The sequence below is a fragment of the Grus americana genome, chromosome 10 (assembly GCF_028858705.1).
Source record: "Grus americana isolate bGruAme1 chromosome 10, bGruAme1.mat, whole genome shotgun sequence".
Taxonomy (NCBI): domain Eukaryota; kingdom Metazoa; phylum Chordata; class Aves; order Gruiformes; family Gruidae; genus Grus; species Grus americana.
The window spans coordinates 20,396,167-20,421,555 of record NC_072861.1 but is presented as its reverse complement, the minus strand read 5'-3'; the positions used below and the strand labels follow the sequence as shown (position 1 = coordinate 20,421,555).

General features: G+C 41.1%; 1 protein-coding gene across 2 annotated transcripts in view; it reads left to right on the top strand.

Moving 5' to 3' along the window:
- The window catches only part of ADAMTS17 (ADAM metallopeptidase with thrombospondin type 1 motif 17), a 197,388-nt gene that overhangs the window by 49,837 nt on the left and 122,162 nt on the right, over positions 1–25,389 (top strand). For both annotated transcript variants that reach the window (XM_054837482.1, XM_054837481.1), the window contains exon 8: positions 25,054–25,159. In XM_054837482.1, coding sequence (XP_054693457.1) covers positions 25,054–25,159 — 106 coding nt within the window. The remainder of the gene's footprint in view (positions 1–25,053; positions 25,160–25,389) is intronic.

The window sequence follows — 25,389 nt, the reverse complement described above, 5'->3', positions numbered from 1 at the left end:
TTCCCTGGTGGAAGTATTGAGGCCCAGTTGTTGTTCGGAAGTAGAATTATGAAGTTTAAATGGCTTATAAGAGGTGTTCATTTGTGCTCAAAAAGATCCATATTGAAAAACCTGTCTGGAATCTTTGCCTGCCATGCAGACACAGAGAGAAAACAGCAGCAGGAGGTTTGTATTTGTATTCTGGCAGGGGCCCCTCACTGAAACCAGTTGCTCTGGGGACTTCATTCAAATTTTCTTGGCCCAGCTGCCAAGGTAGTGTGGAAGGTTACATAATGGCTGAAACAAGCTCAAAAATGGTGCAAATATGTAGGTGTGTCTATGTGGGGTGATACCCCACTGGCCACATCAAGAAACAGAACCACATTTGTTTAAGGAATAGTTTGTTAATGCTCATTCCCCTACTTGGTTGTTTAAGTCATCCCTAAGAATGAATGAAATCAAAAGGAGGTGGACAGAAGGAGAACGATATGCCTGTGTGCAATACATTTGCAACAATTGTGTTTCCACAGCCTGAGTTGCGGGATTTCTGATGTGCTCTGCATTTTGAGCAGGGAAGCTTCGCTTTGTGCGATGCAGCCTTGTCACACACCAGTCAAAAAGTTTGCAGTCTGCTGCTGCTTCAGGCTCATCTCTCGTGATGTGACTCTAACCACATCTGCCGTTTCCTGCAGAAAAATCTTTGTTCCAATTGAGCTGCCTCTAAGCCAGCCAAATTGAGAGTTTAATGTCTAGCTATTAATATCAGGCTGCAGCTTGGAGCCTTGCACGTTGTCAGAATCCAACCTTTCTGTGACATAAGCAGATTGAGAATGCCCCTTTCGTTCAATATTTCCACTGCTAGTGCCAAATAAGCAGCTTTACGGTTAGTTAGGAATGATCCTGCATATTTCAAGGCAAAGCTTGGCCTTGATTCCTCAGTGTACATGTTACCCCAGATCCAAGCTGAAACTTCCCTGTATTCAGCTAATAATAAAAGTGGGGGCAGTGTGGAATTGGGAAATGGAAAATGAGAATGTGTCTTAAATATCCTTAAATTGCCCTGGTTAAAAATGTCTTTACCTCTGCTGCAGTCACATGTGCTTTTCTGTGGCTTGATGTCGGGGAAAAGAAAGCAGAGTATAGTGTATATACTGCAGATGGGCAGGTTTAGTTGAAGGAATAGCTGCCTGGAGAAAACGGAGCATCAGAGCGGAGGTGATTGAGAAACATAGTTTTCCAGACTGTTTCCACAAGTGAATCAATGTTTTGTGAAAAACATTCCCATCTCCTGGCTGGCTTTAATTAAAGGGCTCAAAGATAACTTAGTGAGAGTCCTGAAGATTAGAAACCCTTCCACAATTCATGTCCTTTTTCTTGAGTCTTCCAAATGCTGGTATGTGAATGGGGAAATTGGGTTTTGGTTTTGCCACTGCACCGCTGGGTGACTGCACAGATGACATCCTTCTGCCATACCAGCGTGTTCGTATCTTAGTCCTTTCCTTCTTTCAAAGTGTGTAGCGAGCTATGGGTGAAAAGTGCTATCATGGCGAGCCGCATGCTGTGGTGCTATTACCCAATTTCCCTCCCTTCGTAGCTACACCCCGCTTTCTTCTGATGAGTTTATCATAGTAAAGTGTTTCAAAATACTCCCAGGTTTTAAAAACAAGACATTTGGTTTATGTCTCCAAGTAGATTTCATCTTTTTTTTTTATTCCATGCAAAACATCTGAATAAAGGACTGCACATTTTTACCTTTTCTTTGGCCATTTGCTTGCACAGTCGGGTGGCCTCTGGTTGGTCCTACCTGTACTGTGTACTGTTCATTTAAATCTTCCTCCCTGTGTAATATTGATTTCCATCCCCTAACAGTGTCACAACAGAGAATTAATCCCCAAGGAAAGGGAAAAGACTAGCTGGTTTGCTGTGAGTGGAAAAGAAAAGGAATTCTCACATTAAAACATTTTCCATAGTGGTTCATGTTGAATGTTTCTGTATATTCCAGGGCGGGTTTTTATTTGATGCCAGAATAAATAGAAATACCTGCTGCTTAAAACAATTCATTAGAGAAGCAGTGCCTGGCTTTAGCAAAAGCCTTGCTAGGACTGTCCTTCGGACCAAAATCAAACACACTTTAATGCATTAAAATGAACATACTGTAGATTAAAACGTCCCTTAAAGAAACATTGTCAAATTGATTTGGTGTTTGTGAAAGAAAGGGACCTCACAGCATTGCAAATTTTTATGTCACTTGGTGGCTGTGTAGGGCAATGGAGAGTCAGGCTGCTGGTGTTTTGAAACCAAAGGCAGCCATGGTACAGTGCAGTGGAAGACTTTTTCCCTTGCCTTTTGGTTGCTAGGGAATAAATACTCAGCTGCACAACCCAGACAGTGCAGAACTGTGCTATTGGGCATATTCATCACTACCATCTCTCAGGCCCCACCCTACCCTCAACAGCCTTCCAATTTCTTTTCACCAGCTAGCAATCTCTCTTCTTCCAAATTCCCACTAAAAATTCATGTGCCAACTAAGTGTAATATAAGATTGCGTAAATTTTAATAGAAGCACTGGGATGAGCACAGCCACTCAAGTAATCAGGAATTCCTGCTGCTGTAACCCTTGCTCTTCCTCACTTCAGTGTCCTGTGTGCGCTTTTCCTTCTTTCTTGTTTGGGGGACATGGCTTCGGCCAGACTGCTTCGCATGTGCGCAGCTGTTCAGAGGCTCACGACTAAAGACCAGAGGAAAAGTCTGCTTACACTGGACTCAGTGAGAGTTTTGTTAGTGATTTCAGTGGGGTCAGGATCCTGGTCCTGTTCTTATATAATCTGAGACATGCAACTACCCTCCTTTGGGCCTCTGTCAAAAAACTGGCTGAGGTTTTTTCTAGAGAGACTAGTTGGTTTGGGATACCTGAGACATCTTTGGAAAGCCTGATATCCTGAGGATGGTCCTTTGTACTTTCTGACAATCAGTGGACGTGTCTATCAAGCCATCTATTTGAGCATTCAAAATCACTGAAACATTTAAAAATCTTGCAAAGAAACAATAGTCTGTGAGACCCAGAAAACAAGACCCAGTAGAAACCACAGTGAAGCAGTGAAGCTGACCAGTCTACTTTTGGAAAGACAAGTAAAACAGAAAATACCAACCAAGGCCATATATACACAATCTATTTCCCTCCATCCAATCTGTAAAAAAATAAAAAAGCTGGGCATACCATTTTTAACAGACTACATATTTATTGTTAAATGCATCAATTTTCTCATTTATTTATGTGAAAACTTGTAATGTGTGCAATGTAGTTGGTTGAGTGAAGTGCTGGTATGATTTTATAGAGACTTATTTTCTGTTTTTCTTGTTATGGAAAGTAGAGCATTTGAATTTCATTTGCCTCTGGGTTTGTTTTGCAGCTCAGTAGTCTTGTTTACGTTTGTCGCTATTCATTCCATATACTAAGGGAAGTGGTGGATTCTTGGTCTGCCTAACTGAAAAATGACTGTCTTTCTGGAAGAGATGCAGTAGCCAAACACAGGATACTCTCTTTAGTTTGGAGCTTATATGGTCCTTTTGCGAGGTCATTTTATGGAAAAGAGGTGATTGATCAGTCTACTCTGTTCTTAAAATTTATTAATCAGTGAGTGCTGTCGACTGAATTTCTAGTTATCTCAACTTTTTTTCTTCGTCTTCTCTCTGTTGTTTCATGTCTTGGGGGCAAGAATTAACTTGCATAATTAAAATAAATGAAAGCGCTTAGTGGAGGGAGGGTTAGTGACAGATTTGCTGTATGTTTGTCACTGTTCCCTCTTCCATGTGTTGCCAGTCCCTAGCTCTGAAGTATCACAGACCTTCAGTTGCTCTCATGATTAAACCCCCTTCCCTTGCCTTTTTGCCAAGGGTCTATTTCTCTTTGGTGGTAGTTCAGAGCTCTTAGAAGCTCTTGCTCAATTTTGTTCCTTCATCTTCTCTTTGTTCAGCTGGGCCTGGACACCAAGAGGCTGCTCTCCCCAGAGAAGCCTGGATGGTCTGTCTTCCATCACGCTAACCGCATGGCTTGCCCACTGAGGTCATGGAATTTCCCTACGTTTACTACACTTTGTTCTTCGTAAACCTCCAGCAGTTCCTTATTAGTTCTCCTCCATACATCATTCTCCTTTTGTAGCCCCAAAATGTGTTTCAAGCACTTTTATTTTCCAATTATTTATCTGTCTGTCATCTTAGTAAGCACCCATCCCACAAGATAAAACAATAGGCCTCACAGTGGTGGTGTATGTTTGAAGCTAGCTTGTTATTTGGAACTAAACACTGTCAGCGGGGAGGAATAACACACTTCCTGCTCTGTACCTGGCCTTTCATTTCCTCGACCATCAAACTGCTATTGGTAATTAATGCTCATAGATATTTAAGCTGCTTTGCTGAAATACATACAGAGTCTTTGTCAACTGTAAGGCAGCATGTCCAAAATCTTCTCATCAGCTTACCACCCTGCTTTTCTTTGTTAGCATATCTTTGCTGATCTTAAATCTTGCTTTTCTTGTTGCTCACTCAAAGCCTCCAGTCAGGCTTTATGCCAGAGCTTTTGCCTTCCTTATTGTGACTTGCCCCAAAGGGGGTGCAGGACGTTTAAGCTTATCTTAGCTTGAAAACTTTACCTGCTCCCATGGTTTTATCAATGGTTCATGGTAATGTATTTTGATAAATACAAGCAAACAACTGTCTCAAATGCTGTGGAAAGGAATCATAGTATTTCTTTACCAGGCAACCTATTTCTGAGTAAATATCCTTCAGGCCATCACATCTCGTCATTGTACAAGGTGGGTGCTGATTACTATTTGAATGAAAGATATCTTCGGAAAACTCACTGGCTACAAGAATTGTGTTATGGTACTTTCCCATCAGGCATCTAGGACTCCAAACCAAATCCTAGCCTGATGTCAAACTGGTGTGTAACTAAGCTCCTTTCTGTTGCCTTTGTTAAAAGGAGTGTGTCAGGAGGGAAAATATTTGCCATGACTTTGTTGATATTTATTCCGATACTCTGACTTTATTCTTTCATTTCATCTCCATGTCATAACTCACTTTATGCGCTAAATCATTGTGCAGTTTGACTGGTACAGGTGCAAACATGTACTGCATTCCACTCCAGGGCCATTTATGTCTGTGTGAAATTATATAGACATGTACACAAAGCACCTGGGAATTTCAGTCTTCTAGCTTAAAGGGCAGATACCTGCATAAGATGTTCCCTTCCCCATCTTTTTGCCCTTCACCCCCTTCCTAGGTCTGGGGCTTTGATGTGCAATCATTGTCGGAAAAACACTCGTTATTACTCTTTTAGCTAACAGTTCCCAATGAATTTACATGATAGTGTCCCCCAAAAGAAATACGGTAGATTTTCCTGCTAGCTTGGAGTAAAAAACAATCAAAACCATAATTTTTTAATGTTTCTTTTTCTTTTTTGTGACAGACAGTTCTTATGTTTTTGGTTTACCTGAATATATTATGCTAGAACTTCTGAATTATAGTTTTATCTCGTAGACAGTTTTGATTATTGTCTAAATTAGGGATGATTTGTAGGACACTGCCTAAGAATCAAGGCTCTGCTTATGGCTAAATACCATTTAATCAGGATTTAAGGAAATCTCTGCTGTTTATCTCTGAAAGTGGTCATTGTGTTTGCAAACAGACAAGCTGAAGGCAGAAGCCTAATTGATGTCCAGCTAAGCACACACTGCCAAACATCTGTCAAGAAAAGCTCTGGAACTGCTCCTTGCTACTGTGTGTGTGAAGCTGAGAAGTCTTTGAGGCAGACATGAGCAGAACAATCTCATTATGTTAGGTCTGTGGACAGACTAGTTCTGTCTTTTGGGGTTTATATTATTTCTGCTGTTGTCTCTTGCCTCATCCGTGTAAACAGAGACTTGCAGATTGCAGATTTTACATGCTTTGTGCACTGCTTCACCAGCTTCACACCCCAGCTCCATCACTTCCCCTTGTGAGGATTTCTTTCTCAGGGGGATTCTTGCAAGAAAGAACATTAAACTAATAAAATCATCTCTTCTGCTTTCATAGCTCATCCTGCTTCCTTTTTTCTCTTTTATAATGTGGAAAGAGAAATAATATTTATTTTCTACAGTGTCAAACCTGCTGTCAGTACGCTATAACTAACCCATTGCTTGCTATTGTTATCTGTGCTAGAAATGCCAGCCCAGGATTCTCTGCAGCAGAAAGCAGGATTTTCTGCTATAACATGCTTTCAGACCAGGTGGACAGGGAAAACATGGGAGTCATAAAACCATTTGCTCGTTGTTTCTTATCCAAGAGCAGGGAACAGATTTTGCCCATCCTGACGTCCAATCTAGTGCCTTACCTGTTAATTCATGGTGCCTCCCAGATAGATCTGTACCATTAAACAATACATTGGGGTTTTTTTGCATTTTACTATATTTGTAAAAAAAGGATTTCTTGAGAGTAAAAGGAAATGAATTTGTAAATAGGGCTTTTCTTCAGTAAAATTCAAAGCTCTCTGATAAAGAGATCAGAACTGTTATCCCCATTGTACTGAGTGAGGAAATGAAGCCTAGAGATGTGAAGGGACATGCCAAAGGATAAAGTTGGCTGGGGGCTAAGCCACAGCTCTTGAGTCTCAGTTCAGGCCCCTTAGCTGGAGGCAATGCTACCTCTTCTCAGGCCTTCCTAGTGGAAGCTCAGGTTCTTTGGGCAACAGCCAGTTCGTCAGGTCTGTAAAATAATGATTCAACCCTTCAAACCCTTCAGAGGTTTGTGTTTCTTCTCTCTACTGCCTGAATCTTTATTTTTTACCTCTGTTTACATGTTCCAGCCTGGTCAGTTTGCTGCAAACTGCAGCCACATATTATTTAAGAAAGCTGATGCATTTATAATTGAGAAACCTCTGAGGTTTTTCTTCTCCTCCTGTCAGACATAGATGGCTTTTATCCAGTTGACTGCTTTACAGTGCCTTTATCCTTTGCTGGCTTGAAAACATTTCAGATAGATAGTTTCTATTGTTTTATAGACCCTGTAGCTAAAAAACCAAGCTGTGTAAAAACATCTGTACATAGCTGTGCAATAGGCTACAGACACGTAGGGTAATAAGGCATGATTGCATTCATTGTAGCATTTGCTCCACTGGATAATCAAATAGAAGCATTCCAGTTGCACACAGGATATGTAAGAGTAAAGGAAGGAAATGAAGGACAGTTGCCTACTGTACTTTTACATTTATTTTGTCTTGCAGCTGCCAAGACTAAATGCAATTTTGAGAGCAAGTTTTAAATAACATAGGGATGAGATTTTACTAGTGATAACCCAGAAAACAGCACTGGGAAGTGTACATAAAACTTCCTCCCTCCCCATCCCCAAGAAGGAAGCTTGACCTGCACTGATTTTCCTTTGGATTTGGTTTGGTTTGGGTTTTGTTTTTTTTTCAACTTTGGTTAACCATCTGGCAACATGACCTAGTATAATACCTAGCCTATTATACAGTGTGTCTGGTCCCGGAAGGATTTTGCTACACCAAGTGCCCTCAATAGATTGAAAGTCAGTTTAAGTCCTTGGAATGTTGTTGGTTTTTATTTAACAATTCTCCCACTTCTGCTGCTTCAGCTCTGAGTCTTTCACTTGTGATTGTGCTACACTTCATGCAAATAGGAATTGTGCATGTAACAGGACTTTACGCCACTGAAAATCTTCCCTGTGTTTACCAGCATGTTGAAAATGCAGTATAGTAGGAAGTGTGCTCCAGCTATGATCCACTACAAGCTTGCTTCATGGCTGTAAATGTTAATGATGTCAGGTGCTGTGGGAGAGGTGATGAAATTTTGAGCTGACCCAAGAATGCACAGGCCATGGTTTGCCATCACGTATTAGAGAGAAACACCTCCACTTTGTTGACCAAATCAGTATTTTACAGGGACATCCCACTTCATAGTCAGATTTGTGCTGTACTCACAGCTCAGCAAAATTGAGGGGCTAAAGAAGATGGCTGCTTCATCATCTGTGGTCACAGCTGTATTTAAGCATCTAAAAATACAGTCTTATTTTTAGAGGTTCTGTCCCCCACTTGATTAGTGGTTATAATGCAGCAAAATATAAGTGATATATAGGTTTTTATATAATAGTATTTAATATAAGTGATATATAGGGGTTTTTAGTAAGTGATATATAGATTTAATAGTTTCCTGACTCCAAGCTGATCAGCTGCGAATGTTTTGTGCTATAGTTGTAAATGAAAAAGTGGGTAAATGTCATCTACTTGGAGGTCTGAACTAGGCTGTTAAAAGTGGTATAAATGCTCCGTTGCCCATCGTGGAAGTGAATTTAAACTTTAAATGCAAACTTAGCTGGATACCCTACACCTGAAAAATAATGCCATGTAAATAAAAATCCATCATATTTCCGCATGCCCTCTTTTTAATCTTTTATATTTGACGCTTGTACAAGGATTCAGTATGTTAACATAGTGAATCCTGTGGTTTATTAAATGGGAGATCATAAAAAGGGAATGATCAAGGACCTAAACTTCCTTCAGTAGTTGTTGCTTGTAGAACTGGAAAAGACATTTAGAGAATCAAAGAATCATAGAATGGTTTGGGTTGGAAGAGACCTCAAAGATCATCTAGTTCCAACCCCCCTGCTGCGGGCAGTGACACCCACCACTAGACCACGTTGCCCAAAGCCTCATCCAACCTGGCCTTAAACACTTCCAGGGATGGGGCATCCACAACCTCTCTGGGCAACCTGTGCCAGTACCTCACCACCCTTAACAGTAAAGAATTTCTTTCTAACATCCAATCCAAATCTACCCTCTTTTAGCTTAAACCCATTGCCCCTTGTCCTGTCACTACATTCCCTGATAAACAGTCCCTCCCCATCTTTCCTGTAGCCCCCTTTAGGTACTGGCACCTAGGAAGTTGAGAAAGAGGAGGAAGCAGTTATAGAAGACTAAGATGATCTACCATATAATTTTGCATTAACCTGTAGGATTGTGAACTGTGGCAGTTCAGGGGGATACAGGACGCATTTGCATCACAGGGACGGCAAATGTCAGGGCTCTGAGTGCATCCCCAGCCCTCCTGGGAGTTTGGCTGCCTGGACCAACTTGGGTTATGGTTCAGGTGTCCAGCTTTGAGGAAAGCACTTCAGGAAAGCTCTGCTAAGAACCTCTCTGCTCGCCTTGCTTGCGTACAGTAGGACTGTGCCTTTGCCAGTGAGGCCACTGCCTCTACCTGCCTTACCATGCTTGACTTCACTTCCTCTTCCCTTTTGGAGCAGCACCTGCCTTAGCTGCTCCCTGACAGCAAACTGTATAGAGGGTCAATGCAGAAAATAGGTAATAATCATGTCGGCCATCTCAGCTGATTCTTTTACTCCACAGGAGACTGGGTCCAAAGATAAAATGGTAACTTCATAATTTGCTCAGAATTTATGTCTTTGGGATAATTTTGGTCATCTTTTGGCCTCACCTTAGAACATCTGGCGTGGAGATAATGCTTAGCTAAGGACTGGCTTGCTGAATCAGCAAATTCACATTTCTCTGTTTAATGTCCAGAAAATCCAGAACAATTCTTTTAACCTCATTTCTTAGGAAAATTTAAATGGGCAGAGGTGACCAAACAGATAAAAAGAGATAAAAGAAAGCCAACATGGTTTCTAGGAAAGGAAGCAAGATCATGGCTCAGCGACTTGTTGGAATTCTTGAAGACTCTTCCTGCCAGAACAGACAAGGAGAATGGGGAGATGCAGTGGGCTTCACATTCCTAGGTTTTTCTAAAAGCTTATGATGGAGTTTCATTGTGGTAGTTAGTATCTGGAGTTTGTTGTCATGGAACATGAGAAATAATGGGTTTCAGTGGCCTGAAGAGTAAGTAGGAAAAAGTACGGATAAAAAGTCCATTATACTTCTGCCAATTCAAAATGTTTAGTCAGATACTGCAGGGAACAAAGGTTGCCTCTGGGCTTGTGTCTTTTGAGAAATGGATAGGCTGATGAAGTAAAAAATACAATTTTGCATTTTTGCACATGCTAAGGAGGGAGGAGGCATTAATAATGTGCTAGTATACAGTGAAAGATTTATATTTTGTAGGATCTTTTTGCTTTCCAGCTGTCTTGCAGATTGCATGGTTTCTAGCTGGGAAATTACACCAATCTTCATTAACCCTGGGTGAATACAATGTGGCACTTGTGATCAGTGGCTCTGGTAGGCTTAACTTTGAGTTTTCTGTTTCCTCTGAGCAATTATTTTGAAGAGGTATATGATTATCTGGGTTGGAATACAGACTAGAGGGAAATTGGTCCTCTCTGTTTATTTTTGCTTCTTCGTTAGATCAGTGCAAAAATATGTGAATATAACCATGCATGTGCATGTGTTTGCATTTCTGTATCCATTTATGTGAATGGATACATCTTTTGATAATGCCCATTCTGGAAAAAAATTGCTGTTTCTAAATGCATGGCAGAATATTTTGAACTTTATATACCTGAATTTGACCCAATTTTCCTTGTAGAAAATACTGGAGTTTCCTTATCAAGTTCTTGCCAATTTAGATAGGAAGGTGACTGCAGGAGATGGTGAAAATTTAACCTAATTCTCACTGAGATGTGTGTGTGTATATATATCTATGTATTTATATATATAAACCGTCCTCTGAACCCCTGGAATTTTATTTGGACACAGGCTTCCTGCTATATACACTTTTCAATTTCAGGTTCAGAATCCTATAATCTGCAAGGTGTCTGTCTGCATGAGTTTGACAAGTCTTTTTACCTTTTCGATCAGCTGATAGAAATATGTTGAACTTATTAAAATAAAAAATAAAAACAAATCCTAGACCCAACCTATGAAATACCTTTCTCCTTCTGTACTCTTTCAGCATGATTTGTAGAATGCTAAGGATTTCTGTGTTTGCTTAGCTTGGAATTAGCCTTGTATTTCTACTTTAGTTAGTGGTCATGAACAGTCAGCAGATTGAAGATATTTGTTGTTTTTGCGTAGTTGTGTCATACATTTTTGTGTAGCCATTTTGCCTGATCTGTTTGCATTAAGACTCTGACCATAATTAGACTGCTGGGTACACATTAATGTTCTGCTGAGGATCTACTTGTTGGTTTTAATAATGTCATCCATCAAGCTCTAGCATGTACAGCAATATTTGCACTGTAGTAGACAAATAGAGTAAACACTGCAGTTATTTATAAGAAAACTGGCCAGTAGTTAGGAAACTCTCTGTGGATGTTTTTATTTATTGGAAAGTTAAACTGATTCTCTAAAATGAGTCCATCAGTCTAATCAGAGTTTATTGTTCTTGAGAGAAAAGTAAAAGATTGAAGTTAGATTTCTATTTAGAATGAGTATTTTATATCTCTGTTTAAGAAACTTGTAGACTCATGTTTCCTATCTTCCATGCCATAGCTTGTCTGCTTTTCTAGCTATGTCTATTCGTAAGAGAGAAAGTACTGTCTCCACCATGGTCTTGTCTGGGTCCAAGCATGGATGAAATTCCTGACCACATCTCTCTCGCCCTGTGTCTTGACTCCTGATCAGTTCTGGGGAAGTACTGGTGCTCCTTCTGATCCCTTTGGTGATCTCTTAGAAGTGTCTGTTGACGTGGACTTCAGCAAAGCAGCATTGTTCACTGGAGCTGCTTTGTTGTTCCAGATGGTTTTCCCTGTGATTCTTGCCTGACCTTCTATATCTGGACACATACTTAAGCAGCATCTGTGGTAGAGATGCTTTCCTGAACCTGGGCCTCAGATCCTGCAACACAAAAATATTGCTTAGGACTATTGAAGTGCTAACTCTTGGCTGCTGCGGTTTGTGTTGCAGTGCAGAGGTGTGTTTGCTGTGATGGTTAGATCCTTGGGATATTCTTGTTTGAATGACGGATTTAAAAGTGATAACTTTTGACTGAGTATCTCAGAGTGATCACTCTCTTTTCGATTTTTATCTTTGTTGCTTGTTGCATTTTCAAACATGGGAAACCTGTAGTCCATATTTGTTCAATGAACTGGTGTGTTTACAGAGAGGCAGAATACCCACTCTTGCACCAGTGTCTGTGAGCCACAATGTGGTCTAAACACTGAAGTAAATAAAGCTTTTTGACTTTACACTGAAGTAAAAAAGACAAAGACCAGCCTTCTGGGGGTGGGAACTAAGTAAAAGAAGCCAGGAAGTGGATTAATGCACCTTCTCCAAAGCCGCTGGTAATACTTCTATTGATTTCAGTAAGATTTTGATCAAGCCCCTGGTGATTATGAGAGCTGGTACAATTAGATTGGATGTAATACATATTCGACTTGTTTTCTGTGAATGCCATGAAGCTGTTTATGCTATCATTAATCAGGTGGCTTTGTTGGGAAATGCACCTCATTACACGGCAGCTGACAGAAGGCCACTGCCACTGGGCACCAAAGCAGGCTTATACAAAAATATCCTAGCTGCGTAGCTGGAAAGCACAGCTGTTACCCTTGCAAATTCTCTCCATGAGCCACTTACTTACTGAGTGGGGCTTGACAGCTGAGAAACCCCCTACAAACCATGGAGCAGACTCAGCACGTAATTTTCGGTCAGGGGGACGCAGATCTGATTCAGAGCTGGAAATGTCACCCAGACAGTGTACAAATATGTAGGAGCTTCTGCACTTCCCGGGGGTGTTTTATTTAGAAGCGTGCAAGACTAGAAGAGGCAGTTCTCCCCTTGTTGGTCCTGATACTTTAGCACAAAGACCTATAGCAATAACACGAGCGTGCGCGCGTGGAAATGTCCCGCTGGCTTCTGCAGGATACTGTGAGAGTTTCTTTAGTGCTGCCTGCAGGTACAGCCCCCCCGTAAGACTCACGTGCTGTCATTTCTGAATTCAGCCTAAAGACCTCAGGACTGGGACTGTGCCTTGACTTGTGTCTGTGAGGCACCAGGGACTCTTCTGGCTGCTGTCAGTCATCACAAGGAGCTCAGCAGTATTCATCCAAATTTGTGTTTTCTTTCACAGGAGGTTGAATTTAAATATGAGAGATTTCTTTTTATTAAGTGTGAGAAAATCTCATGATGGTCTTTTTCTTAGTAAAAATTTTTCTCTAGCTTGTGTTATTTTAAAGGTGACATTTTATTTTGGAGTAATTTAGAGAAAGAGGTACTAAAGAAAGAAGATTCAGGACATATTAAGAATATCTCCAGCTACATGACCTCTGAAATTAGCCGTTACTTCTCTTCCGTCAGGCTGGTGCTGTGATCTGTTTATGTCTGAGTAAAGTACCATGTGGGTCCTTCCCTTCCTGTGGGGTGGAAGTTGGAACAGACAGCTCTGTTTGGGAACCTGAGGTTAGGTTTATTAACCTAAAGGAGGGTCCTTTAGGTTAATAGTCATTTTAACCTGATTTGGTGAGTGCATGTATGCAACGTGTGTGCTTTGCACTTAGGTCTGTCTACCCCAACAACAGTCTTTCCCTAATAACATTTTAACCCATTGGCGAATTTGAGTCAAATTTGAGGATATGAATCTCAGAAATATTAGGCTTTTGGAAGTTTTCTGAAAACTAGGAAACTGAGCAGAGGAGAGAGCCTTCTCCCTTCGATGCTGTCACTGAGGGAGAGATTGCAACAACTCACACTTACATCAGAAACCCCAAGTGGAGGAGCAAATATGTAGGAAATCAAGCCATTAATTTTGCAGTAAGTTGTTGTTTTGTTTGCGGTTTTTTGATTTGTTTTGTTTTTTTTATATTGTCGCCTCCCCTTCCACCATAGTAACATGGCCTGCCAGAACAAATGTGCTGACTTTGGTACTGCATGAGGGGAGAAGCAGAGGCATGGCACTGCCTTAGTTTCCTCTTCCTGCCCACCAACGCGGAAGGATCATTTTCACCCCCTACGCCTGGCAGCAGAGGTAGCAGCCAGTGCTGAGGTTTTAGGTACCAGCTTCATTCTTTTGCATGATATAAGCTTTTCAGCCCAAATTCTGACTTCAACAGAATAACTCAACCTTATTAACATTATCAGGCGCACACCCTGTGTTTGTCATTTTTCTCAAGTCAGGCAGGCTGTGAGGTTAAATCAGCACTCAGCAAAGAATTAAAACAGAAGGGCTGAACCAAGAATGGCTAAATAAGTTTATCAGTGCATGTGTTGGCTGGCAGCGTGACAAAGTGAGCCCTGTAAGTCAGTATGTAGGAGCTGTAATTGAGAAGTATCACAGAAGCAATTTGGAAAAGCATCTGTTCAAAGTTTGATTACTGTGAATCATCCTGTTCTGCTGGCCTGCTCTGCAAGTTGCCTGAGCTGGTCTTATTTTGCCAAGAGAACAGCTTGACATGCGTACAGCGCCTAAAAATAAAATACACTTTAAATATTAACATGTTTCAAAAGTATAGATTCATTCACTTTTTGAGAGTAACAATTGCTTAGTCATTCTTTTAGAACATGGAAAGAATTTAATTGAGAGCTGTGGAAGAATGCCATTCATCAGCAGCACAGGTGTTCAGCCATCTCCAAAACTGTCCTGTTCAGCAGACTGTGCTGAAACTCTCCAGACACTGAAACGTTGTTCATGACACATTGCTGAATGTTGCTGAACAATTGCAGGACTGATCCTTCCTCATAAATCCACCCCCTGACCAACACCATGGCAGGCTGAGATAGGCATGGCTCAGTAAAGCTCTTGAAATTGTTAAAAGTATCTTTTAATTTATTTTAATAGCTTCATGAGTTTCGTAGTGTTTGCAATTACAAGAACGAACAACTGGAACTGAGTGCTGGACCCTGACTGTTAGCTCTTAAAGCAGATGCTGTTTGGTACAGAGACTCCAAATATTTTTTCTGATTTATTGCCAAGTCTGACCTTGTCTCTTCATTCTGGAAGGGAGATACGGGGGAATTTGAAGGCTCCAGGATCCCTGCTGCTGAATTCCATGTTCCTCTTTGTTTAGCAGTCTCATTAAAAGCTCTGATTTGATCTTTTTCTTCATTCTCCTTCATTCTCTCTGAACTCAGGCCCTCTGTTGAAGCAGATGGCTCAGATGAGTTGCAGGGACAAACTTGACAAATTCAAAACTGGAAGTGACAGAACTCATCTGAAAAAGCAAGATGAAAACAGCCTCAGAGATGTTTTTGGAATGCAACACAGTTTGCAAAGCTGCAGCTATTGCAGGCAACGGCAGGGTTGTTTTTCTAGTTCTTGGAAGATTGTAACCTTCAGGTGGGAACCCATCTTGTTCTCAGGATGGGTGTTAGTGGACTAACGGGCACATGGCAGAGTGGTGAGCATCGTAGCCCTGGAGCGCTTTCTTTTCTGATGGCAGAGTTGTTGTTACTTTTTTTTTTTCCTTTTGGTGGGTTATTTATTTCCTGAAAGATGCAGCTTAAGGGGACACTGAAGCAATTCTTGAGTTCAGGCCTATTCCACCAAATAGGACAGATCAAAATGAAAATACTGAAATGTTGAAATAATTTTGATTTTTAATAACATCTGAGAAAGTGAAGGGTGAGATTCATGACGGCTGTTTAGAGAAGGAACAGGTGGAGCTCTCTCCCCTTGTCAAGACATCCAGCAGGTGAGAGATGTGGATTCATTTCTATCCTGTGTCTCTCTGCTTCAGTCACTGAAGTGAAAGACAGTTATTCACACAACTCCACAGGTCCTGAATCCAGTGCCGAGTCCTCCTTGTTGCCTTGGTAGGTTGCATGTCTTTTGCATATCATCATGCCAATATTTGGATCCATGTGAGAAGGGAAGATCCTGCTTAATTCTACAGCAGTTTTACATGTTCCTGTAGTCTTTCAAAAGCAGGAGATCTCTCCTGACTTCTGCTGGATCTGATTCCTTTTTGGTGTAAGATACCCTTGAACGACCTCATCTCCTATGCTTGTCTCTTTTTCTTTCAACAGCTTGTATCCCACTGATTTCCAGTGCTTGTTTCTATACCAGTTCTAACAGCTGTCCTTTCCTTATGCGAAGTGCCAGTTTTTTGCCCACACTAAGGCACAGACCTCCCTGCCTGAATACTTGCATGTCCTCATCAGGCCTTGTTGCAGTCCAGCTCCTACCTTTCCTCAAGTGAACCCATGATGCCAGAGACACATGACCCAGGGCTGTAGATCCATTTTTCTCCAGCAGTAAGTACACACAGAAGTTCTCAGAGAGCTCATCTTCCCTCTGATCTTATCTCCTGCCCTTCTTGACCTGTGCCTCCGACAGAAGTGACTCCCTGCTGCTTACGAGATCAAAGTCATGTTTCTTGAAGACTTCTGGAAAACCCATGTTATCTCCATTTGCTACATTTCTGTCACCATCTCTTCTCATTCCCTAATCTCTTCCTATCTGTCTTTCTCCCTTGTTCACTAAATTATGCCAGGCTCCTGTATACCTTTCAGCACTGTGTGGCCTCATCCAGTCCATCAGTCTCTCTCCGACTGGAGTACTTCTCTCAGATCCACTTAGCTAGCTCTTCCCCTGCCTTTTGTCTGAACAGGAATACAGCTGTTCTAATATATCATGAGTAATTAAGCCCATATATTTCCATGTGTGTGCATGAGCATGGAGATTTTCAGCGGTGTGTAATGATGTCTATAAACAGATGCTGAATTAGCTGCCAGGGTTTGGGAATGTATATTTGGGAATGGTGGTTTGATTTGGACTAAATATCCAAAACTTTGTATTTAACTAGAGAAACAGGAATGCAGAAAGGACCTGTGTTTTTGCCTGAGATCTGCATTCAGCAGCAGCCGGGGCTCCTGTTGCTGGGGAGTGTGCGGGAGAAGCTCTCTGGAATGTGGCTGTTAGCATATCAAAGTAGAGTAAACATGTAGATGATACCCTGCTTCCTCTGCTCCAGTTAATTAAGCCACTCCTCATGTCACGTTAGATGGAGAGGATTTATTAACGTGCTGTCATCTAGGGAAGCAATGGTTTGCTGGAAGGGAGGAGCCATGTTAATGGCATAGGGGATGTCATGCTGAACAAAGAGCAGATGTCAAATAAACAGGGTATTTCTTTTTATCTGCTTCTTTGCTGAGTTCTTAGATCCCAGTGTTTTATTGTAAAAGCTTAGAAAATTAGGGCCAGAAAGAACTTCAGGTGGTCTTTTAATGCATTCCCTTGCTGTAAGGCAAGATCAGTGATATCCATGTCACTCCTGATGGATATCTGCTCTATGAGGTTAACCAGTATACTTGTTTCCAGCTTTTTTTGAATTACTGTGAATGCCATACGTCTCCTCAGGTATGGTCAGTGTAGTGAATATTTATGCTTGTGATCACAGAACCTTCTTGAATGGCATTGGGAAGTAATGTGGTTTTCAGAGATGCCCATGCCAAGCCTCTGAGGGTTTCTGAAGGTTGTCTGCTCTTTGCTGGCATAATGCAGTGTTAATAGCCTCTCTGGCATGTTTTTGTAGGCCTTGGTTGAAGCCTCTTCTAGGCCAAAAAGGTGTTAGAACATCTGTCAGCTTTCTGCGTCTCAATGCATTTGGTATCTGAAGCAACCTTTTACTAGCTTGGGTGAGGACAATTACCCCTAAAATCATGAAAGGTCTCAATCTCTAGGGCTTTTCAACTGTCTGGGCAGTCCCTTGTACACCAGGAGAGGCTCAGTGAATTAGCACAATGTAAATCCAATGCAAGTAGCATTAGAATAAGGTTCTTGACATCTTGGGGAATGTCTGGGGGGGGGAGGTTAGTAACGGAGCAGGTAAATGATTCATCCATTAAACTTAGAAAACCACAGGAGGGTTCCCAGGAAACATAAAAACCCTGCAGAAAGACTGAAAGCTAAAGCTGAGAGTTGGCCATGCTGGGGAAAGGATTCCATGTGTTCCATTAATTGCCATCCTGCAGGGTAATTAAAGAGAAAGAGAAGATAGCAAAAGCACTCCTTTTATCTCTAATGATTTGCAGAATCCTGCCTTCTTTGCAGGTTTACAGACATGAAGAGGTCTAGCCTCACAAAGGTGGTCTTATCAGAAAGGTATAGAGTAGAGCAACTTGCGTAGACAAACCCTGGTTGGATGTCAGCTAATCTGTTTGAAAGTGGGGGCAGCGCGTTCCTGCAGAGTGTTCGGTGTGGGCTGAAAGAGTCAACTGAGAGGTTCGGTTGAGCTTCAGTGGTGCCATGGGTAGGATTTGGGTGCATCTGCATGAATCGCAGTCACTTCACAAAGACTAAGGCACATGGTTGAATCTGACTCTCACAGTTAGCGTCCTGGTCTTCTGAAATGTTATCGAGGGCCAGTCACTAGACCCTGGGGTGCAGTATTTCAGTACCAAATATCTTTAAGTATTCCCAGTAGTCAGAAAAGTATCCCCTATAAAAGGTATTGTGTATTTAATTAATTTGTGCTGTTAGGACCTTGTGTTCTGAGGAGTATTACATTATCAGCTCGAGAAACATCACAGCCAGTATTGTGAATATCAGGGAGAGATTTTATTTGTTAGTCTTTCAGGGCGTGTGTAATGAAAATCAAGAGATCCAGAAAGTAACTACGCTTTGTGTTTCAGCTATTTATTTTTCTTGCTGGGCTTTTGGGATTCTGACAGCAGTTGTGTATACTGGAAGTGACAGTGTTTTCAGAGTTAGAAGGAAGAAGAGATTTTATTGGGCACTACAGGGCAAGAGTTGGTCCCATAGGGGAGGTGTCCAACCCCAGAGTACACTGAGTTCTGGGAAAGCATGCTGCATCTCTGCAGGTCATGCTGATTTGGAGGCAAGAAACAGAGTTTTATAGAGATCACATTGAAATTCGGGATAAGGTAGATTCTCCAAAGCAAGAAGAGGATTCTGTAATGATGGGCACATTTGCAACAAATTGGCTAGGTACAGAAAGTCAGGGTCCGATGTGTGTTCTCAGAAGTAGCGGTGACTTGTTGCGTGATCTTACCAGTTATTTGAATGTTGTGTCTTAGCTCGCTTTTCTGTAAAGTTGGTGTAGTACTTGCCAGTTTCTCAGTGAGGTGGGGAAGAATATATATGGGGACTTGGATACCAGTTTGAAAACTGTGTATGAAAACAAATGTGTGCTGTAGAGTTGAAGGAGTGAACCTCATGTGCCCTTAGCTGGAGGTTTCTTGGGATTCCCAGGAATCCAGATCATCTTCTGTCTGCAGAAATGGCATGGGCTCACCAATGCTTAAAAAAATTGGTACTGGAAGCTACTTCCTCCAGTCCAATTTTCTCCACCAGCTAAAAGAAAGGGAGTCATATACACAGTACACCTGCCTGGATGATATTCTAGCTTAAATTCTTAATTCTACAAAATTACGAATTCCTTTTGAGGACTTTGAAAGTTCCCTCGTTATCTGTGTGCCTACCCAGTCCTGTGTAGAGAGTTGTATTTGGACCAGTCCTATGTTGCCTTGTTTCCTCGATATGGTTCAACCACCTCCCACCCCAGAGGGAATTTAAGCCCTCAACAGGGAGTGGATGTTCTGCCACTCAGCAAGGTCAAGTGAATTGAACTAATTTCTTCCCTGGACTCATTTTTGTTTCTTGTATGGCACCAAGAGAATGAGACAGACAGTGCGTCATATGCTCTGTCCTTTGATTAAGTATAGAGGAAAAGTGGCATCCCTATTGTCAGTGTAGATTTCTTTCTCAGGCACGTAGAGTTTGACCTTATTTCGTATTTCACATTCGCTTTAAGAGGAAAGGCATACTTATGGGGAGACCTGTTTGAAATAGGCAATGGCTGACTTCTTGCAGTGTCTGGGAGCCAGTTTTATTGGACGGTCCTTGGCATCAGAAACTCTTCCTTTATAAATACTTGAGTTCAAAATATCGTGACTTGCATTGGGTACAGCACCTGGCATCATTGTTAACTTGTTTTCTTACCTGACTGTAGCTGTCTCCCATGCATTGGATGGTAGTACCATAATTCCTGTACTTGTGATTCATAATGAGTGTATTGTTTTCAGTGTGGTTTTCATTAAATACAGTGACAATGAAGATTATGCTAAGGGAAACAGTTTCCATACGTGAATATTAAACTGTAATGGAAACCATGTTGTTACTGCAAGATTAACAGAAATTGGCATCTAGATGACTATCCAGCATTAAGACAAATTAATCTGTGGCACTAAAATTGCGTGTCTGGCTTTGGATTTGCACTTTCTCATAAAATGAAGGAACAGCTCACCCTGTTAGCTTCTTCTGGATAATCCCTGTAAACCAAACTTGGAACTGGAGGCTCAGTAGGACAGTGATGGTAACAACCTTAGCCTCTCTGTGTTGTACATGCTAGAGAGGGTCCTTCCATGGATGCTGTTCTTTTTCACTTGGATACCACTGACTTCTTGGGACCTCTGTTTATTCAGCTGTAGAACAGGGCTGTATTATTACCTATCTTGGAGGCAGTTTAGTGGGTACTTCTTTAATGTTTTTTAAATTTTGGAACCTTTCGTATGTAGGCTTTATAGAAGGCAAAAGTATTTTTCATTTTTAAGTATCATAAGCACTGAAAGATTCCCTTGGTGACTGACTTGATGTGTAAATACAGGCAGGGCATCTCTGTCAAACATATCATAGTCATTGAACGGAAAGGCAGAGCATGAATCACTTCTAGGGTTTCCTGATTTTACTTACGTAGGATGTTAAGAGAAGCTACGGGAGTGTAATTGATGGCAATGTGTGAGCTGCACAAATTGAAAATTGTGGGAGTATGAGAAAAACATCAGTTCAACACCAAACTGGTAATGGTGGGGAATGGGAGGTTTGCTCTGTGCATGTGGATATGCAGTGAGTCTCCATCTGTGCCAAGCAGACTTCAGGACTTCAAGTTTGGCTCCCTTCCCAACAGCAAATACATTGAGAAGAGGAAAGCTAGCCAAGTTTTAATCAAGTAAAAGTTCAGTATCCAGAGGTGGCTGGCAAAAGAAGAGATTAAAGTATTAGGAGTGCAATGAAAACAAGACATTAGAGAGTTGAAAGCTGGAGTACCTGGACAAACCACTTGCTGAGTGAATATTCCACAGTCGTCAGAAGGAAGCCCCCGGTGTTTTGAATAGGATGAAATGTGAACCCACACACCACAATTTGTTGTCTTCCAGCTTTGGCTGTCACTGTGGCAAGTATGTAACATCCTAATGCCTAGCTGAGCTGGTGGGATAAATGTAATCATTCGCCTTAGAGATATTGCTAGTAGAGGTCTCATTAGCTGGCAGAACGGCCAACAGCTGCAAACTGTTTATGTATGACAACTTGTTGGATAAATCTGAGTTTACACAGTTGCCTGTGTCCTAAGGATTGCTGTGGAAGTGCAGATAGCTTTGCGTGGTCAAACCCAAGCGCAGAAGTTATGGACTGTAATTATGCAATTTCTCATGAGAGAAAGGAAAAAACCCAAAACCCTCACACTTGGTAATAGTAAAAATAGTAATTGGCTTTCATTTCCCTCTACCACTGATGCTCCTGCTTGACCTTTTTTTATATTAAAAATAGATTTGTGGTAATTGCTGGCAGTTAGTAGTGTATCTGGACAGATAGGACTTTTTTTCCCCTGAAGAAAGCCACTGTCTGTGTATTTGCATGAGCACAGGAGGGGAAAAAAAATAAACAAAACCTAACCAAACAAAACCACTTCAACTTTCTTCCCTATTTTTCATTTTCACACACCTGTCTTCCAGACAGGGCCAGAAGCAAAATTACCATTAATAAGCACTCAGTAGTTCATGGGCTGGACTTCTTACTGAGTTCATTTCATGTACTGCAAATTTTTCTGCTGTCTGCTCTTCTAGGATTATGATTTTCCCTGCTCAGTCCACTTCTGTTCCTATGTTGTCTGATTGCTGGGCTCCACTGCGACAGAAGTCTTTAATAATTGTAATAATCAACTAATTTTAGATGTCTACATTTTTTAATTGGTCATTGAAAATATTAGAAAATGGCCACACAGGATTCACATTAAGCATTGAAAATAATTAATAAAATAAGGTGACTAAGAGTCTGTACCTGAGCCACAGTCACTTCTTTTTCAGCCCCAATGGATGTACAAGTCCTTAATCGTTAGTTTTCCACCTTTGAATAATGAGGCTTTTAGCATAGAGCGGTGTTATTGCCAGTCAGTTTCAGTGGGGATTAGAGCCACTAAACAAAGACTTGAGACGAATTACTATTTGAGGTAATTTATTTGACATTTTAATTGATATTTAACCTCTTTTAATATATTGACAGAACTCTAGTCGATTTTGCTACACCACATCTCCCAAACATGGAAATATATTGCCCCCTTCCATCTCCAAGTGACAGCAAATATTGACTCAGCCTCATTTTACAAAATTAAGCAGAAGGAAATTAGCATGAATCATTTCAGGCTAAACCAGCTTGCCTGATTGACCACTGAGCTTGAGATGCAATACTGTTTTGCTGTCTCTCAGTTAAAACCTGATGTGTCAGATACAACTGATATATATATTAACACTGGTTAAATGGAAGATAAAGGCGGAATAATCAGGTTTAGTAGCAGGAATAAAACACTTCAAGTAAGAATCCTGCTCTGTTAGCTCTACCTAAAACTACTGAAAGGTAACCAAAAGATCCCTCCCGGTCCAGTAAAAGTGTATTTTAGCTGAGTTGAGTTGGTTTATTACAGAGCTATGTTTGCCTCATCCTCAAAAAGCAGAAGGATCTCCAGGAACAACTTTTGAGTAGATGTGGTTGTGCCACAAGGTCGTAGCACACCATTGTGGGAAGAGCCTGGGCCGTGCAAGCTAATGAGGGAAGGTGAACTCAACAGCCCTCACTGGTTTTCCTCTCTGGAAAGAGATCAGGATCAGGATTACCAGCGGCCAATGGGCCATCACCGTTTTGTCTCCTGTGACAACACAGTATGCTCCAGTGGAGAGGCAGCAATGGAGTGGGTTAGCAATTTGGCATGAAGCATCCATCCTCCCAAGTACCATGTATGCATGCTGGGATAGGATTTAAGAACTCAAAAATAAACAAAGGCACAAATCTAAAGAAGCAAAGGATTGGCTGAGTCACCTAATTGTTCCTTTTAATCTCTAGCTTCTGTGACTCAAATATTAAATTTTTGCTCCCCTTTAACCAAAATCTGGTAGTTTTCTTAATCTCAGCCCTTCTGCTACTGGTTTTACAATAAACTAACATTTTCTCAAACAGTATTTATCTTCTGCCAAGAGTATTCCCAGAAATTGCTGATCCCAAGTAGGGTTGGAAGCAAAAGACTGTTACTGGTGAGGGTATTATTATTTCTAAGTCGCCATAAGGCTGCATGGTAGCAGATACAAATCAGGAGAAATATCTACTTCCCTTTCAGAAATCAACCAGGAATGTTTTGGGATCTTTAAAAGAAACAGAAGGCATGTTCATAGCCCAGGACACACTACAGACACTTACAGCTGAGATTCTGTGACCCATTCATTAGGCCATCAAGTGTGTGGACTGAGGTTCCAATCTCTTTCTCAAAGTAACATTACTTCCTGAGCAGTTCCTTGGCATCCTTATGACTATTCTGCAAATAAAAAGCAAGTCAGTTTGAGTGCTGAAATCCAGCCTTCTATGGTCATTGATTTAAAAAGATTAAATCTTGATTTCATTTTTTGCATGTGGTATGAATCTGGCCTTCCACAGTCAGCACTTTTAAAGTAAACAAATGTTAGTGTCTGATTCCTGCACTGCCTTTGCTCTCTGCTGCTCGTGCTGAATTAAAAGGCTATTGCCCATCCCTTCATTCCATCCAGAATTCCCCTGGCAACAAATATCCATATCCATATTGTTGTCAAAACTCATGAAAACAGAACTGGACTTCTTCCAGGTCTAGAGTTTTACACCATTTGCACCCTGATAAGCACAGCTTTGTCAACTCTGACAGAATTTTTAAAAAAAAAAAAAAAGATCATGTCTCCATTGCACTGTTGTGGTCAACTCACTAAAGGCAGCTAGATCCTAGCTACCCCTCTGTAAGAACAGTATTACAGTGAGGAAATAGATTTCTTGTTGTCTGTTAGATATAAGCAAATATATCTGTTGTGAAAAAAATGAAAGACATTTGTGGAAGGTCTTCATACTTCCCCTTTTTCCAGCATGGCAGAAGGATGTGTGAAGTGGCCCGATGAACTCAGCATTTAGGTTGCTGCATGCTAGCTGGAAATCTTGTTTTGTATGCACACTTGAACTGTTTGTATGGCTTTTGAGATGTGCCCGGTTAGCAGTGGAGGAGTTGCATGAATAGAGACATCCTTAGGCTCTGTCTCTGTCTTTAATCTTTGTGCATAATTCCCAGTGGCTTAACTGTGGTTTCTAGGTGGCAGATGAAACAAAATCCTATCAGCAAATTGTCCTGAGTGTGGTCTCTGATGTCAGTCACAACATTTCCAAGTACAATGGCACTTTCTGTAAGGGAGAGTCTGGATGCAGGAAGGGCATATGAGGACTGTTGTTTTTCCATAGCAGAGGTTTCATGCCATGACTTCTGAATTCCTTTTTGACTTCAGCCTACAACCATTTGTGGTGCCCACACAAACAGGCCTAGAGAGTACTGTGCAATTGGCCGTGGGACCAAATCCTAAATTCCACTAAGTCATAGAAGACTTCTGCCACCTACATTGGCTTTCTGACTCACCATCAGGAGTTTGCCAGCTTTTCTGACTCTGCCACTCTTGCTTGCTTTAACTAATTAAGGGAAAATGTAAGGTATTTTCAGAGAGTCTCTGCTTTTATTGTTTTATTCCTTCTCCCCAGCTTTATTCTGAAAATTAGGAGAACTCCATTTAAATGCTTGTTCAAGCTACTTCACTGCGTCTTCTAACATTGTAGTAGGGGGCATTAATAGACAATCATAGATGAATTTTTGAGTCTGTATGGACCGTGAAATATATTTTCCAATGAAAGCAGTGAAGGTGAGTGTGTTTAACTTGTTTCCTGTCTGACAAAATTCTAGATTGATTTTTCAATGGGATGATGAACAAAATACTCAGATGATTTTGTGTGCAAACCGCTCTAATATTTTTCATACTGGGCACATCTTTTATCATTTTGGTTGAGTGACTGCTGTATGTTGTGAGTGAATGAACTGTTTCACTGATTCTGATGGGAGCATTCTGTGTTTCTGTTGCAGGAATTGCTTACCTGGGAGGTGTCTGCAGTGCCAAGAGAAAGTGTGTTCTTGCTGAAGACAACGGTCTCAATCTGGCATTTACAATTGCACATGAACTTGGGCACAAGTAAGAACTTGTCCTGTTTGTTTCTTTACTGATGCCACTGTAGTATACTTTCATTTAAAGTCATACAAGTGAAATTACTAGAGCGGCATGTTTGTTATGATTTCATAAATCTAGCAGATGATTGATAAATAACTTAATTTATAGGAGGCTTATGTAAATATTCATTTCAGCACACATAAATCTCTCTATCTGACCCTCTATTTTCCACTCTAAGTTTTGATTTTGAATAG